The sequence below is a fragment of the Helicoverpa zea genome, chromosome 15 (genome assembly GCF_022581195.2).
Source record: "Helicoverpa zea isolate HzStark_Cry1AcR chromosome 15, ilHelZeax1.1, whole genome shotgun sequence".
Lineage (NCBI taxonomy): Eukaryota > Metazoa > Arthropoda > Insecta > Lepidoptera > Noctuidae > Helicoverpa > Helicoverpa zea.
The window spans coordinates 12257235-12274493 of NC_061466.1; the positions used below are offsets into that span (position 1 = coordinate 12257235).

Sequence of the window (17259 nt, forward strand, 5' to 3'; positions counted from 1 at the left end):
CTGTATGTTATGCAACCAATTTAGTACCTTATTGCGTTGGAATAAAGTTCATTTTCGTAAATATATATTTTGAGGGTGCGCAATCTTGTTTAGTATATTACATCTATGGTTAATATATACTGTTTATTTTTTTATCTCACTAAAAAATGAGTGTGTAAGTATTCTTGCATATTGTCTTTGTATGACTTAGGGAGCTTGCAATGGAGTTTGTTGCGCCACTTCTTCCCAACAAAACCCCATAGGAAGCGGTTAAGGGTGGGAGGTTTGGGGTGGTCTCTTGTAAATTTTTACGCTTAATAAGTGCTGTTTTGCAGTCAAGTTGGAATAAATGATTTTGAATATCAGTTCAGGAGACTCGGCGACTACTGAGCACGGTCGAGCTTACATTTAGACACACAATTCTGCCTCTCCCGCTTTCGTGAAATAAAACTTCTATACCTAAAGGTAGAATTCCGTGGATCGCGGCTGTCGCAGCCGACGACTGTCGTAGGCCGCGCGCGACAATAGTCAACCTATGAAAATGTATGGCACCGCTGCCCAGGCCCGTGACAGTCGCGCGCGGCCGACGATTTTCGTAGGCCGCGAAAATTCTACCTTCTAGACGAATTCTACCTTTAGTATATTCTTAATGAGTTGTTTGTAAATTCTTTTACACTATAAGTCTGCTAAACTGACGTGAATATACCCGCATAAATAGGCTGAAATCACACACAATAAATCCTAGACAATGGAAGACGACTAACTATTTTCTCCAGAGATCTTTACAGACTATTTCAAATATACACAGCCCCAGAAACAGTGTTTCCACATTTTATTTCTTTAGGGTCAGTATTTCCAAGCACGTTCGCACCATTACAACTTTGTAGGATAGCAGCGCTTTTGCAAAACTCCGTTTAGGATTGTAACTTGTAATAATGAGATGAGACCCCGATTGCTCTTTCTATGCTCGTGGCCAAGTTACAGCCGCACGGACAGAAAAGGCAGAAAATCTGACACCTAAATAATCAGATTACCCAAGGGGTATAAAGTTGTACGGCTAACTGGGTTGAGGAGGTCAGATAGGCATTCGCTCCGTGTAAAACGCGGGTACTAAGTTGCGTCTGGTTAAGACTGGAAACCGATCCAAACATAATTTGGGAAAAAAGGCTAGGTAGAGGGTGATTCAAGCCTTTTTAATCTACAAGATTATGAATAAATTTGTCTTTCCTGAAGTTTAAGTTTGCCTGCAGATGACAGATATTTTTCAACAGTAACATTATCGCAATGAAACTATTGCCATCTAGCGTACACCAAGTTAAATTACGATCTGATAGTAAGAAACCAGAAAAAACTCGATAATACCAGCTGACCTGGCAATTATACTTGAAACCAGTGATCACGACTAACAAGGCTATTTAATAATAGATGAACAAGTTTCTGTCCACGGTTCATTGTGACCACTTAAAATATGGACATTATTATTGTTTTTTCTTGGAATTACAAAAATACTTACATAACCTCTGTATAATATATGTATAATCATATATTTACTGACTCACTGCTGGGCACAGGCTTCCTCCCACAGAGCGAAGGATTGAGCGTTTTCACCACGCTTGTTCAATGCGAATGATTTCGGACTTTATAGTCCAAGTTTCCTCAAGATGTTTTCCTTCACCTTCAATAGTACATAGAATCAGCAAACATTAATGCAAATTAGGTTTTGTTAACTTTTTCTCTAACTCAAATCTGCATACACCCTTACAAAAAAAATGCATTACTGCATACTGCAATTCCGTGCATCAAACGAGGCTTAGTTCAGAAACTGCAAGTCATCGTGACTATGCATCGGCCGGGAATTCAGCCGTGACGTGCATTTTTCTGCACACGAATGCAAGATGCATTCATGTAGATAAACAGTTTTTATTTGGCCTTTCGAATTATGGTCGACTTTGTAGCGCAAGAAATTACTTTTCATTTTATCGTTCTACTATGTAGCATAAATCTTAAGAATTTGTTTGCTTGCTTGTACGGGCAAATCTCGGGCCCATGTTTTTAATATTTCTGTGTTGTATAACCCCATTTATCGAGAAACTACATTTTATTCGGTTGAACGATGTCGTTCGCAAGGATAAAGCCGCTGTTTTTTTCCTTATTACAAAAACAGACTGATCCCTTCTTACCCATCGATATTCCTTAAGCAAATGTTATTACTCTTTACTTTATGTCACGGTCATTTCTTTAAACATACCTCAACCTTAATATATACCTTTTTTTATACGTACGATATCACCAAAACCTCTCTGTTGCAGCGGAATATGAATGTCAAACTTTGACTGACTAAAGCCCACCATTGTTCCTTCTGGAGCCCTTCCGTAACCCCAAAAGGCTTAGGTCCTAAGGCAATTTACAATTATTAAATTACCATTCCCAATATTAAATTCCCCATCTCAGTACAAACAGCAATTAAATTGATTTTGATAAGCGATCGCAAATCAAACTTCGAGGACTAACTTAGTAAATAGTTTATCCCCAAATATACTGCGGTAACTCTTTAACTATTTCCTGATATCCGTGACACGTGTTCAATCACTATATATAAATGACTTAGTTTGCTCTTAATGAAACAAACTGTGATCAATCAATTTTCCCGAGTTTGTTTTGGTTATATCGATCTTCTGAAACGTAATAAGTCTTAAAATAACTTAATTTGTGCTCTTTTCATAGGCAGTTATTAAAGACTGATAGTAAGAAAACTGTAATCTATTCGATGGTTTTCTCTCCTATACCTATAGCTGGATAGACAGTTTCTTTCGCATTTATTATACATATTAGTAAGTTCTACTCTACGATCCGAAGGATGTAACGTGGGCAGGCTTCCCACCAGATAGATGAAATCTAGCCAAAGTCACCGGAAAACAGCGAATGCGGATTGGTAAAGTTAGATGAGAGTAGTGACTCTTGGAGGAGGGCTGTGTCCAGCAATGAACATATTTCGGCTGAAAAGACGACAGGAGTTCTTTTGCCTTTCTTAAGTGTAAGCCATTAGTATCCTTAAAACTAGGTGGGTGATAAGATCCCTACAAATTTCAGTAGGAGTGGAAATACATATTTTTTTGCTAAATTGATTCCTGAAAAAATATTTTTTCATTCATGTTATGCTGGAACACGTTTCGTTAAATTATTAGCAGATTGTGTTTTGAGGTTTTAAGCCTGTTTCAATTTCTCTGTTTGTTCAACGATTACTGTGACCGACAAGTACACTGTTATTAACAGTATTGTATTTTTATGTACACCAAGCATATCCTCAACTATGTTCGGATCGGCACTTGAGTACCTATCAGTGCTTTACACAAAGCTTCTAAGCAACCGCATTGTTGCCATTCTGTCAATTCTTGTAAGCAACCGCATTGTTGCCATTCTGTCAATTCTTGTAAGCAACCGCATTGTTGCCATTCTGTCAATTCTTGTAAGCAACCGCATTGTTGCCATTCTGTCAATTCTTGTAAGCAACCGCATTGTTGCCATTCTGTCAATTCTTGTAAGCAACCGCATTGTTGCCATTCTGTCAATTCTTGTAAGCAACCGCATTGTTGCCATTCTGTCAATTCTTGAATTTCCCAAGGCTTCGAAACTACTGAACCGGTTTAAAAAATTATTTCACTGTTAAGAAAATTAGTAACAGAACCAGTCTAACCAAGGGGTATAGGGTTGCCCGGGTATAGGTAACCGGCACGGATATTGAGCTCTCGGCGGAAGAGTGGGGATCGCTATGCGCAATGTACACATAAGGCAATAAACCAATAAATCGCTTCTGCGCAGGTGAAGGTCACGGCCCAATATCCGTGCCGATAACTATAACTGGGTTGAGGGGGTTGGATAGGCAGTCGCTCCTTGTAAAGCACTGGTACTCAGCTACATCCGGTTAGACTGGAAGCCGACCCCAACATAGTTGGGAAAAGGCTCGGAGGATGGATGTTGAGTAAATTAGTAACTTTCCCCTAACTACATAAACTATATTTTATGGGAAGCAGTTCTATCGATACGCCAGTGAAACTGCGAGAAACAACTAACAAATCCTATTTACCATTATATTTACTTAGCGTTAGTTTCAGTAGTTTCAGTATGTCTTTTGAGCAGATCAATAGAAGAAGTAGTGTTTTATTTTTTGGATTTTCGACAAGGTAAATTAAATAAAATAATGTTTACATTTGCATAGTTTTATTAAAAAATAAAATGTAAATTAAGCCTAACAATAAATGCTTAAATAAGAAACAATTATGACAAAGAAACTGAGCAATATTGTTCTTGCTCAATACTAAGTTGTAACTAACTAACTATTAACTTGAAAGCTGTTTTTTTAGCTTTGTGTTATAACTTTTTACCTACCATACCTACCATTAAGGACACAAAACAAAATGGAAATAGCTGTTTTGTACATACAATTTTTGTTTAGGATTAGAAAAATAAAAATATTGCAAAATTTAAAATAAATAAAGAAATGCCGAAATACTTCGTCACATTTCAATAAAAAATGATATTGCTAAAAACACGAATAAAAAGAGTTAAAAGTTAAAATCATTAAAAATGATTTGATCAATTCATCGCAAAAATAATCTCTCGTGCATTTTATCTCACACTCCCATTACAATTTTAATTATTAAAAAGATCTTATCGCTTGCCCACATAAGCCTTCTAATATTATATTTAAAGTTACGTATAAACCAATTTAAATCGCTTAGCAGTTAACTTCTGTATGAAGAATGAATATGGCGGTTTGCCAAATCTATAAAAGACCTTTCAAAACGTCAATATCATTATTATGGGCGATTAAAAAATTGGCCCTTATTCTAAAAATACAATGTCATCAAAAGTGAAGTAATCATTTTATTTACTTACTTATTCGATTTACGAGGCTTTAAAAGCCTATTACCTACTTACTTCGGAAAAAATATTAATCTTCTTCACAACTTATTTGCGTGGAATAAACTTGACATATATAGGGTCAACGGGTCTAAGCACAAGGTCGGCCATGACCCTGGGTCGCGCGCCCTTGACCTTGGGAACCAGCTTGAAGTTACGCACTATCTCGCTTAGAGTCGTCTTCATTTCTTGCATGGCGAAACGTTGGCCTGAGGGAACAAATAAAAGAAAATGTTTAGAAGTTCATATTTTGATACATTAGGTATAGTGCTTTGGTGGTGGCTTTGGTTTGGACCTTGTACGTGAAAGTGTTCAAATTAAAACCCATACCTAGTCGTTATGATTCAATGCAAGCCGCAAATTAAATAACTTTTATGTGACAAACTACTTTTTATCTGTCATAGCCATTTTCCGACTAAGTAAAAACTGGTTTCACCACTACGCAGTAATTTTATTGTCAGACAATCTGATATTCTGTAATCAATATTTTAAAAATATCCAGCCAAGCACTTGTTTACAAACGTCCAATTTAGGATGTTTTATTAGAATAGGATGCCCAGAAATGGCAGTCACAGTCACGCCACGTTACAAACTAAGAATCCATTTTAGCTTCACTACTCTTATCTTTAGGCCCGTTATAAACAAATCACCAATCCGCTTCGAGCGTACATGGTGATTAATGCTCATTTAAGAACAGAAAAAATGCAGATGATGACATATACAATGAATCCACCAACTCACCGATACAATTCCTAGGTCCAGCACTAAAAGGCACGTAAGCGTAGGGATGCTTCAGCTCGTTGGTGAGGAAGCGCTCCGGCTTGAACGCCTCTGCATCAGGGAACAGATCCTCGCGGTGATGCAACTCGTAGATGTGGACGTCCACTGTTGAGCCTTTCTTTACTAGCAGGTCACCTGGAATAGGGTGGATAGTTAGAAGCTATTGGGGAGGGTAGGAAATTGTAAAAAATACTGAAGTCTAGGTTGTAAGACTAGGTGCTACTTGCAAATTCGTCTTTTCTATTGCAAAACGTGTATCTTTTTAGATTTTTATTATGAATTGTCTCAAATTCCAAAGGAACTATTACTCTTTAGTGTATACAAATACATTTTGACACCCGGAAAACAGAGACTTGATTTAAAATGGCGAGCTTAACCTATTTTATAAAAGTATGCATACCCAGATGAAAACTATGTTCCATTCTTCTAGAGATAATTTATAGTTAATAAAGTCATTCTTAATTTAAATCATGTAAAACCCGTTCTTACTTGCAATTATTTACCAAAACAAATAAGAAGCGGTTAATAGTTAACAGGTATCTGTGGAGATCTAAGGGGGAGGCCTATGTTCAGCAGTGGATGTCCTATGGCTGAGAAGATGATGATGAACAGTGGACGTTTTGGGGGTTGTCTTATTTGATTTTGACGTTAAACCGTGACGTTAATAGGCATGATGACAAATTTTTAAATTCCTTTGTATGATGTAGGTATACGTCTATTTTATATGAAAAATTATTAATTTTAAGAAAATGCGAAGTTTTTTTATCAAATAATTGCATTTTTCTCTGTCCACTTTGAATCCGGCGCGAAAACGCTTGTCAGTGTCATATCGTCACTTGTGACGTCACGACTGAAATTACAAGACGCAAGTAAACAACGCTCGTGCAATAATTAAGTTTTTTGTGTTATTAAATATGAATTCGAAAGGGCATAGGTCTTGTGGGGTCCCCCAGTGTAAGAACACATCCAAAACAACTCCTGATAAGTAATTTGTGTACGTTCCTCACAATAAAAAAATACGAAACAAGTGGCCTAAACTTGCAAGGCGAGATTCAAAAGCAATATTGCCCAGGGTACAACTTTATTTTTGTGAAGATCACTTTGATGTAAGTTATTACATAGTTCTCTAGATTCTAGCATAGTTTATAATGTAAATAACTATTTCGAGGTTAGGTTTCATCTCTCATTGTTTTTTAATTAAACTAGTATACTTACATGGAAGTTTTAACATTTCTAAATTCAGCTGAACGAAACTCTTTATTTGATGCCAAAAACTTTCCCAGCATTATGATATAAATTCTAGGCAAATTAGCGCTGTTTGCCTTGATAAATCCGGGCTCTATAACTCGTGTTATAAACAATTAATTAATTAAAAACAAAGATCGCAGTGGAAGTTCACAATAACGAAATGTGACGTTCGCGCGCTTTCGCGCGAGTTGTTTTGAGAGATGACGTCACGAGCTCTGATTGGTGTTCAAGATATCATGGCGATTGCCTTATTTCGTAATTTTATTTTATAAAAATACATATTAATCACATTATTAATAAAGAAAACAATGCGCGTTTTATATTCCAAGCTTCAAGTTTAATTTAATAAATATATTATTTTAATGATTTTTGATTACTGTCATCATGCCTATTATAAACGTTTTTGAGTTTGACTTCACTTATAATTCCCCTCAAACCCTAGTTCGACAGAGCAATCACATAAACAGAACAGTCAGATAAAGCAATTAACAGTTCAAAGCAGCGCAGATCTCGTCAAAGGAGGTATCAGTCAAAAGTGTCAGCATTTGATGCCGTCATATGCAACGCATGTAGTTAACTTGAGTGCCACTTAAATGGGTATTATGGTATTGCGAGAACGTATTTGCTCGTCGAAAAAGTTGTTTTAATCTTTTGTATATAAACACTGTTTTTTTGTACAAAGTGTAACGCTGAGTGCGTAAAATCTCAGAAATTCTAAACGATTTTTAATTCCACTGACTAAATTCTGAGCGATTTCATTTTGATTGCGATTTATTCTAATCAAACTATTTTCAGATTTTGCTCATTTAGCGTTACTCGTCGTATTAATATAATTATTTATTTTCTACTTAGCAGGTACCTAAATAGTTAAATATGTAAATGCCAAGTTTAATATTGCGAATGTTTTAAGTGTAAAGGATTTTTTAATCTCAATATTAATAAATAACCGCTTAAACCTGAATACCACGACTTTATTCATTGAAAACCCAAAATAAATCTCTAGAACCCTACATAGCAGGCTATTTCGAAATAAAAGAACAAACTTGGCCGATATAAAGCCGTATAATCTCCACGAAGCCTGTATAAGTAGCTATTTAAATACAGATCTCTTGATAAAGCCTGAAACACGGAGGAAGTAATGATGAGCGGAGATGCCATAAGGCAGGCAGGTCAGGCGCCGTCTTGTAGGCCAAATACGCACGGTAGGCGTGACCAAAACGGTCAGTTTCGCGTAAACTAACGGGGCTTTCGGGTTATTTGAAACATCCGTTGAAGATTTTTGGTTTTCCAAAAAATGGGCGTGTATAACATAAGGCGTAGGTATGAGGACGTAGTAACGTATCTCGTCCCTCTAACACCCGCATTTTGTCGAAGCTATTGTATATTTTCCGTTATGGCACCTCCGCAAGTTACTTTGTTCTCCATGGCCTGAACGGACATATTATTATCTCGGGGAACCGTTTCCATTTGACTGCACTTAAAAGTGAGACAAGATAACTTTGGAAAATAAGTAGGTTAGATTAATGAACAAAGCTGTTATTTACAGATATACTTTTTAAAATATTAAAATACTTATATGCTACGGTGATTGTCACAATTTTTAGTAGGTACCCATTTAACTCGAAAGAATTTTCCATCAACACTTTGTAGTGAAGTTGTTGAAATGGCATTTCTGCAAAAGAGTATATCGCTCTAATACTTATTCCATTTTTGAGAAGAAATCGGGTCGTCGTGAATGTCGTATAAGAAAATATTCTCTTAATACGTGTGATGGCTTGATGTTTTAGTACAATGATACGAATTGGTTTGCCAGTTTGGTCTTTAATAAGGAAGGAGTAATAACACGTGGATATTGATAGAACTTGGCAGTACCTAATATAGCTACTTTTTATCACGCTGTGTGAAGTAGTTCCTTCTTGCCGTCGAGTGAAACCGCCAGCAAAAGCTAAAGACTACCAAAATTAAACTCATGTATCAAAATTCAAAACTCACCCAATTTAAAGTCTTCAACGATCTCCCGGCCTATGAAAGGCACGCTAGGGTACAGCCTCAGGGTTTCCTTGATAACTGCTTCCAAGTACTTCATGTCTGCGAGATGAGACATGGTCACGTGCTCCGACTCCCCGACTATGCTCTGACACTCCTCGTAGATACGCTCCTGGAATATGGCGTTTATTGTATTGGAGTTAAGGTGCATTTTTGTTTGACGTGAACTTTTTATAGGAGATGTGTTGTATAAATTCTGGATATGTTTTTTGCAGGTGATTTCCTAACTTTAATTTCATTCTAGCAAACATTCATAAGTGATCTCAAAAAACTGGACTGCATTTCTCGTATTTCAACGTAAAAAATTGTTTTGTCTTCTTTTATCTTTTGAAACATGTGCAATATGGGAAATATTCAGACATAGGTACATTTCAAGTTTCAGTCTCTAACAGAATTGAAGGTTTTTTTGCTTCGATCTGAGGGCACGGCAGTGCCCCAGCCAAGACTCGAGCAAAGCGGGCACGGCCGTACCATCTTTTCTCGAAGCGTTTCGCGGCTATTTCAGTCCCCTGTATCTTCCATGTGAACAAAGCTAGGAGTTTAGGTTTTCGATGACCAAGAGTAAGTATTAGAACAAGCTCAGTCTCAAAATTACAAGACATTTGAATAAATAGTTTACCAGTTATGAGCGATCAAAGTTACACCATTTTGTCACTGACTCACTGACCGATCATCAAAAGTCTAAGGTACTTCTAGCAAACTTAGAACCTTCAAATTTGGCACCAAGGTAGGTTATTAGCTACATATAAAGGGAAAATTATGAAAACCTTAAAACTTAATAAAAAAATAGGAAACAAATTTATATTTGCGGTTTTTCAAGAACATTGTGTATGAATTTTGACTGCATTGATAACTTTGTTATTTATTTATGTACAAAATGTTACTATTTGTTTTATTGTTACGTAGTGGTATATTGTTATTATGTATTAAATATACAACATATGAATAAAAAAGCTAGGTTTAAATGAAATGAACAATGATAAAATCTTTCATATTAATGCAGTGCGATAAACACTGCATGCTCGCTCGATAGATGGCGTTGTCCTGGTCTAAATCGCGCTATGGTTTCGTTACATAGCTTAGTATAAGTAGTACTTAAAAAAAAATCAAATAATTTCATGTGATAGCGTCATCTACCTCTGAAATAAATCTCTTTTATTCTAAAAGCTATTCGATTAAAAAATTCGACAATTTCGAATTTTTTTAGGTTAAAAAAAATATTGTTTACGTGCTACTTTAGGTGTACATATTTAGTTTGTTATATATTTAGTTAGTTGCATGTAAGTTAATTTAATTTGTTATATACTTAGAGAAGAAAGAGACCTACAAAAAATAAATTAGATCCCACCAAAAACATTAAATGTAAAAAAAAGCCAATCCTCTACGCAATTCCTCCACCGTAAAAAGTTTTGAGATCGCATAGAAGCCAAGTCCTGTTCTACTTTATTTGTAATAATAAATCAATATTTTGTGACTATATCAATAGTTTTGTTCACATTAGAACAGGACAGTAGAACAGGACTTGGCTTCTATGCGATCTCAAAACTTTTTACGGTGGAGGAATTGCGTAGAGGATTGGCTTTTTTTTACATTTAATGTTTTTGGTGGGATTTTTATTTCTCAATCGTTCTGCAGCATTCTAATAATTCAAGTTACTGCAAAAATCATACACTTTCCCAGGCGTTTTATTTTTTCCTACACAATCAAGTAAATATAAAAAATAAGTAGTACTTTATGTTCGCAATAACAGCACCAGTCGTTAGGACAAAGTAAATATTTTCGCCATTTTTCTTTGAGACAAATGGAATTTCATTTCTGCATCCCTCAGAGGCGTTTCATTAAAAAGTGCAACCAACTGGTATTTTATTTGTTCTTTTAGTTTCTATTTGCACGGCGGATAGTTAAATAAATATTATTATGTTCTATGTTATCTCTGTCTTTCTGTTACTATCTATGAGTCTCTCGGGTATAGAATATGTCAGACAAACAAACGAACGTGACGTTTCTATTTACGCGAACTTACTCTTGTATGCTTAAATTCACGAAGTAAATGTACTTACAGGAGGAAAAAATATATTTCAGGTAAAAAACGTGTTAACTCCCACAGCCCACTGTGTCATTTTATTTAATTCGTTTAAAAATCAAAAATACAAATAGGAACACCCTAAACATCTATCTAGCAGAGCGGAGTAAATGAAACCTTTCTCTTTCATACAAATTAACATCAAGTGATGATGCTTTTACTAAGTGATATTAAAATTTATGAAAAAACTTTTAATCGAAACTTGATCTTATGCATAAATAAATAAAACCTACTGTTGTGTGCTAGAATATTTCAAATAAATACATCGTGAAAATTAGGAATGTCACAATTTACCTGAACTTCTTCATAATCAGCCAACAGCATCAAACCGAAGGTCAAAGCCAGAGCTGTAGTGTCATGACCCTGGAAATGACAAATCATTTAACCAATGTCAACTTAAAAACTGCAGATCATACGAAGAATGGATACCTAACAATCATTTGAAATGATGATCCTGCAATTTTAAAAATACAAAATTTTGATTTGCAAAAAATTTGACCTTCAACATTTCAATAGCCAGACAGTTCCCAGAGCAGATTCACAAAACAATAATAATAAAAGGAAGAATAAGAAGAATTCTTTATAGTATCAATCTGTTTCTTTTTGCATCTAAATTTATTTTAGCGCAAAACTTAGATATGGTCATCATAGACAATCAAGAAAAGATAGTGCACTGCAAAAAAATATGTACTTAAAGCAGTTGAAATTAAGTAAGTTCTGTGTATGCAAGTACCAAACATATAAAAAACCTCTATGAAGTACACATAGGAAGTGAAACGTGTATGACAGCTATCACTTTTTATCCTTATTGCATCCGGCATTTCCGAGATCATCCTCGACTTTAGAATGACAGGGTAATTTACGAGCACTTTATTATTTATCCTTCATATTTGCGCAACTCTGCACGCAAGGATCTAGACACACGGCAGTGTGTCCGCCAAGTTCGAGCAAAAAAGCGACACACCGGCCGTGGGTTATATTACACGAACCATTTCGGGCCAAATTCGACCCCCCTGTAACTCAAAATCTATTTTATTTACGCATATCAAATTTCTAGTATCTATTGAGAACCCCTCACTTATCTAAAATACAAAATTTCATTAATATACCTATTGTAGGTCTTGAGATATTGACGTCAGAAAATCGCTATTTTTACTATACACTCACTGACTGACTGATTCACTGACTCACTCATCAAAAACCTAGACCACTTCCAATGGTCGTATTGACTTGAAATTTGGCATGGAGGTAGGTCTTTATGTCAAGGTAAAGGGAAAAATCTGAAAATGGCCAAGTGTGAGTCGGTTTCAAAATAATGAAGGTGTTTTATACCCGGTGTAAATTTATACCCCTAAGGAACTAAAACGAACTAAATTTATCTATATTTATATAATATATCTTCGAATGGTTTGTATTTAGTTTAGTTAGAAGTAAAATAGTGTAGTTAGAAGTAAAATAAAAATCTGAAAACGGCCAAGTGTGAGTCACTTTCGAAAATAACGAATGTGTAACTTTGATCCACGAACATAATATATGATAACATGTCATGTCAGTCAGTTGGTAAATCTAGTCCATTTAGTTAATCTAGTTCATTTCTTTGTAAGAAACATAGTGCATATTAAAAAATCTAAAAGATAGTATAAATGAGACATTCCTTTAACTAACTTTATCATAAGAAAAAAATAAAATAAACAACCTTACAAAAATAAATGAAATCCCACCCAAAACAAAAATGTGAAAGACTGCCAAGTTCGATAATATGGGAATGCTTCGCCTATAAAAGAAGTGAGATCTGAATAAGTACCAAGTTCCATACACATACCTCAGTTAAAAATAGTTACTTTTTAATGATGTTACTTGGCAAGTTTTAATAGAAAATTAAATACTTGATTCATTGCGTTTAGTAGGTTTATAACAAGGTGTATGAAAACTTTCCAAGTAACATCAATAAAAAGTAACTATTTTTAACTGAGGTATGTGTATGGAACTTGGTACTTATTCAGATCTCACTTCTTTTATAGGCGAAGCATTCCCATATTATCGAACTTGGCAGTCTTTCACATTTTTGTTTTGGGTGGGATATATAGATTACTTTCCTCATACATCTCTTCACTACATAGTATAAAACACAGTCGATTTTTCTATCCCTACGTCCTTGGTACGCTTAAATCTTCAAAACTACGCAACTGATTTTGATGCGGTTTTTTGTAATAGATAGAGTGATTAAAGAAGAAAGGTCTATATGTATAATAACACTAGCCGCTTTCCCGCGGTTTCACCCGCGTCCCGTGGGAGCTACTGCCGGCACCGGGATAAAATATAGCCTATGTGACTCGCAGATAATATAGCTTTCTAATGGGGAAAGAATATTTAAAATCGGTCCAGTACTTTTTGAGTTCATCCATTACAACTAAACAAACAAACAAAGTTTTCCTCTTTATAATATTAGTATAGATACATTAAATAGTTGGGAAAGACTGTTATCCCGTGCGAAGCCGGGGCGGATCGTTAGGTAGTACATAATATTCTAAAGTGACTTTACAACTTACCTCAAACATGAAAGTATTGACCTCATCCCTGATACCTTCCATATCAATCTGACCCTTCTCTTCAGCTTCCAACAATAGATCCAGCATAGCCAATCTCCTCTTAGTCCCAATATCGTTAACTTCTTCTTCGACGCTAACCTTATTCTGTTCTCTAGTAGCTTTCCTATCCATGATTACATTATCTGCAAAGGTCTTGGCGACTTCTAGAGTTCTTCCGAATTCCCTTCCTCGTGAAGTATTCTTGAAGACAAAGTCGTTGTGTAGCCAGATTCTTGTGATGCGACTTAACATTTGCATGCCAATGTTGAGTACCGCGTTCTTGTAGTCAACTGTAGCTGATGTTTGGTCGTCGTCTAGTTTCGTTCCCATTGCTGTTTCTGTTGGTGTAAATAGAATTATAAGTTAAAGTATTTTTATCTTGGGGGCTTTGAAGATTGCTTGTATCTATCGCAGAAAATGAAATTATTATAGTGGCCGCACGAATGGATAACGTGAAAAAATTTTGGTAAACCTATCTACAATAAGTCCCCACTTGACAGGAACCATTGCATAACACGAACCTTATCCAATTGCAGACAGGGTAAAGTTTTCCATTTAATCTGACATCACTCCAGTTAACTTTATAACGTTTAAAATTCAATTACAGCTTATGTTCATTAATTTAAATTACGAAAATTTCCGTCTTGATTTAATATTCACAACGCCTGTTTCCTTAATGGGAAATGAAGCAAGGGGGATTTACTCCCATACATTGATAGCTATGTTTGCATATTAAATAAGAGATAGGGGCTCATCATCCTCCGATCCTTTTTCCCAAACTATGTTGGGGTCGGCTTCCAGTCTAACCGGATTCAGCTGAGTACCAGTGCTTTACAAGAAGCGACTGCCTATCTGACCTCCTCAACCCAGTTACCCGGGCAACCCAATACCCCTAGGTTAGACTGGTGTCAGACTTACTGGCTTCTGACTACCCGTAACGACTGCCAAGGATGTTCAATGACAGCCGGGACCTACAGTTTAACGTGCCATCCGAAACACAGTCATTGGTGTCTAAGATATACTTAGAAAGTACATACAAACTTAGAAAAGTTGCATTGGTACTTGCCTGACCTGGAATCGAACCCGCGCCCTCATACTCGAGAGGTTGGTTCTTTGCCCACTAGGCCACCACGACTTACGAAGAGATAGGGGCTCATCACTCCATAATCTATAGGAGCTATAATCCAGGATCGATCCGGGCTTCGTTCAAGATATTTCATCCAGCCTAGCAAAAATAAAACTCTGGTGTCAGCCTAAAGGACGTGGCACATTACAGCAGCACCGCAACAGCACGGCTCCACACCAGCATTTAAGTTGTCATTCAATTTAGAGCATTAAATCGTGTATATTATAATATATTTCGTAATGTCAATATGAAAAAGCCAACGGCGAGCAGTCAGCGTGCTTGCCGCTTCCACACAACTCGACTCGCCGCCCGCGTGCTGCAAGCGAGCGGTCCTCATGCGTACAGCGCGCCGACGGCGTGCTAATTGCCCGCCGACTCCGAGCCGGCAGCGAAACAACGTCATTACGTCGTGTTCAATCATAACATCAATCATAATCGTCTTAAAATAATATTGAGTTTGCGGTGACAGCAAGCTTACACCTCGCGGCCGGCGCGCGGACGGCGCGCCGACGGCGAGCGGACGGCGCGCCGACGGCGAGCGGACAGCGCGTGGTTGGCGCGCTGTCCGCTCGCCGTAGTCTTAATTCGAGGCGACGCCGTGCTGCAGCCGTGCTGTTGCCGTGCTGCTATAATGTGCCACAAGCTTTAAATCTAAATTTTACTCTGCTAGACAGAAAGGCCAAAATAGCTCTTTAATCATTAAACTACCCAACGAGATAACAAGATATTGATCACTATGTTTGATTATATAGTAAGACTAGCATACACACATGCCATGTTTTAAGAAACATATACCACAGCTGTTAAAATCAGCTCCAGCTGTAGATAGATCTGTCTACATAAAAATATAATGAATTTTGCACGAATGTCCAGTGCTCAGAATCCTCATTTTATTTTTAGGACGTTCTAGGTTGATAAATGTTGTCTGTAGCTGTATCATATTGCAATGTAGGTATAATTAGGACTACCCACATAGGATCAAAAACTCGTTAGTTCAACTCTGAGTAAAAACTAGTCCATAATTGCTATACTCATTAGTAGATATGTTTTTAAATTCTCTTTTATATATGGATAGAAATAAAAATAACATCGGCCTCTGTTACTATGTTATATTTTAATGTCGAGTTTCACTGCTAAAAATACATTGAAATTCAATAAATGAATGATAGATATATACGACCCTTAATGTTAAAACTGATGCGTGTTATTTTACATGATTTCTTACTAAAATAAAAGATAAAATAATACCTCACATTGAGTTGTATTATATTAATTAATTAACCGCAACTATTTGAACTTTGTAAATAACACAAATATTTTGAAAACAAAATGCCTACGGAAGTTTTTCCAAGGTCACCGGAATCCTTAAGGAAAATAGTTCAAGACGAATAAATATGACAAGCTTATATGATCCAGTTCATAATATTAAAAACCGGTCAAGGTTCCGTACCATTATGTATAAAAAATCACCTATAGAAGTCCCACTTTAACCGACTTCCCAATAAGGCGTAAGTTCTCAATTCGAATATTTTTCTTTACTTCAGTTTTCAGTAGTTCATTAATACGTTAACTCAGAACATTTTTACAGCACTCTAGCTATCATGGTTCGTCTTATACATATTGTGCCAGATGGACGGACAGCGAAGTCTTAGTAATAGGGTCCCGTTTTACCCATTGGGTACGGAATCCTAAAAAAGGATGGAGTATCTATGGGTACCTACAGCTCCATCTCTCTCTAAAATACGAACAGACACGATGTTGTACTGTTATTCGATCTACGAATCGTTTTCAAATATCTTCGAGTATTCTTAGTTATTGATGGATATTACAATCGTTGGGAATATGGCTTTATAATGCTTTTTATGCCTATAGTTTATACTGGATTTCTTTAGAAAAGAAATAACGGTAACGTAGAGATAATGGTCTACATTTGAACTTGTGATATTTTTTTTTGTTGGAATCTTATACGCATTACTTTAACTGGATTTGAGTACCTCTTTAATATAACTAAAACAACTTTTTGGCAAAGTAGAAAACATTGCGAAACATAGCATAACTCCTGAGATAGAATTTAAGCTAAGTATTTTATATCACACTATGACCCTTTGTACCGATGAGGAACAGTGAAGGAGCGAGTGACTCCACAAGACATAGGTAGTATCTAATTAATACAATGAATAATCCTGACCTCTACAACAATAAGGTAATTGAGGTTCACAACGTCCTACAAAAATAATAACAGTTGACTTATAAATAGAATATTAAGTATACCTTAGTAAATTACGGTAAAAGGACAGAGCAGCCAGATGTAAGATAAATTAATAACCTGGGTTACCTTATCTATCAATCTGAATTGCATATAAAGTAATGTAAGGTAAGCCAGTGTGGAATAATAACATGGGTATAACACCAACTTTTCCATCGAGGTTAGACTGCATGCCCACGTCAGACTTTTTGAAGGATAGATAAATTGGGCCGATTTTTGTAAG

The 17259-nt window shown here is 36.2% G+C and overlaps 1 protein-coding gene across 1 annotated transcript in view; it reads right to left on the reverse strand.

The window, feature by feature from the left end:
• Nucleotides 1-4180: 4180 nt before the first annotated feature.
• LOC124637034 (cytochrome P450 4C1-like) overlaps nucleotides 4181-17259 on the reverse strand; it is a 32938-nt gene continuing 19859 nt past the window's right edge. The window contains exons 6-10 of the mRNA XM_047173351.1: nucleotides 13606-13982; nucleotides 11351-11419; nucleotides 8920-9085; nucleotides 5641-5814; nucleotides 4181-5108 (exon numbers count right to left, since the gene is read on the reverse strand). Coding sequence (XP_047029307.1) covers nucleotides 4948-5108; nucleotides 5641-5814; nucleotides 8920-9085; nucleotides 11351-11419; nucleotides 13606-13982 — 947 coding nt within the window. The 3' untranslated portion in view covers nucleotides 4181-4947. The remainder of the gene's footprint in view (nucleotides 5109-5640; nucleotides 5815-8919; nucleotides 9086-11350; nucleotides 11420-13605; nucleotides 13983-17259) is intronic.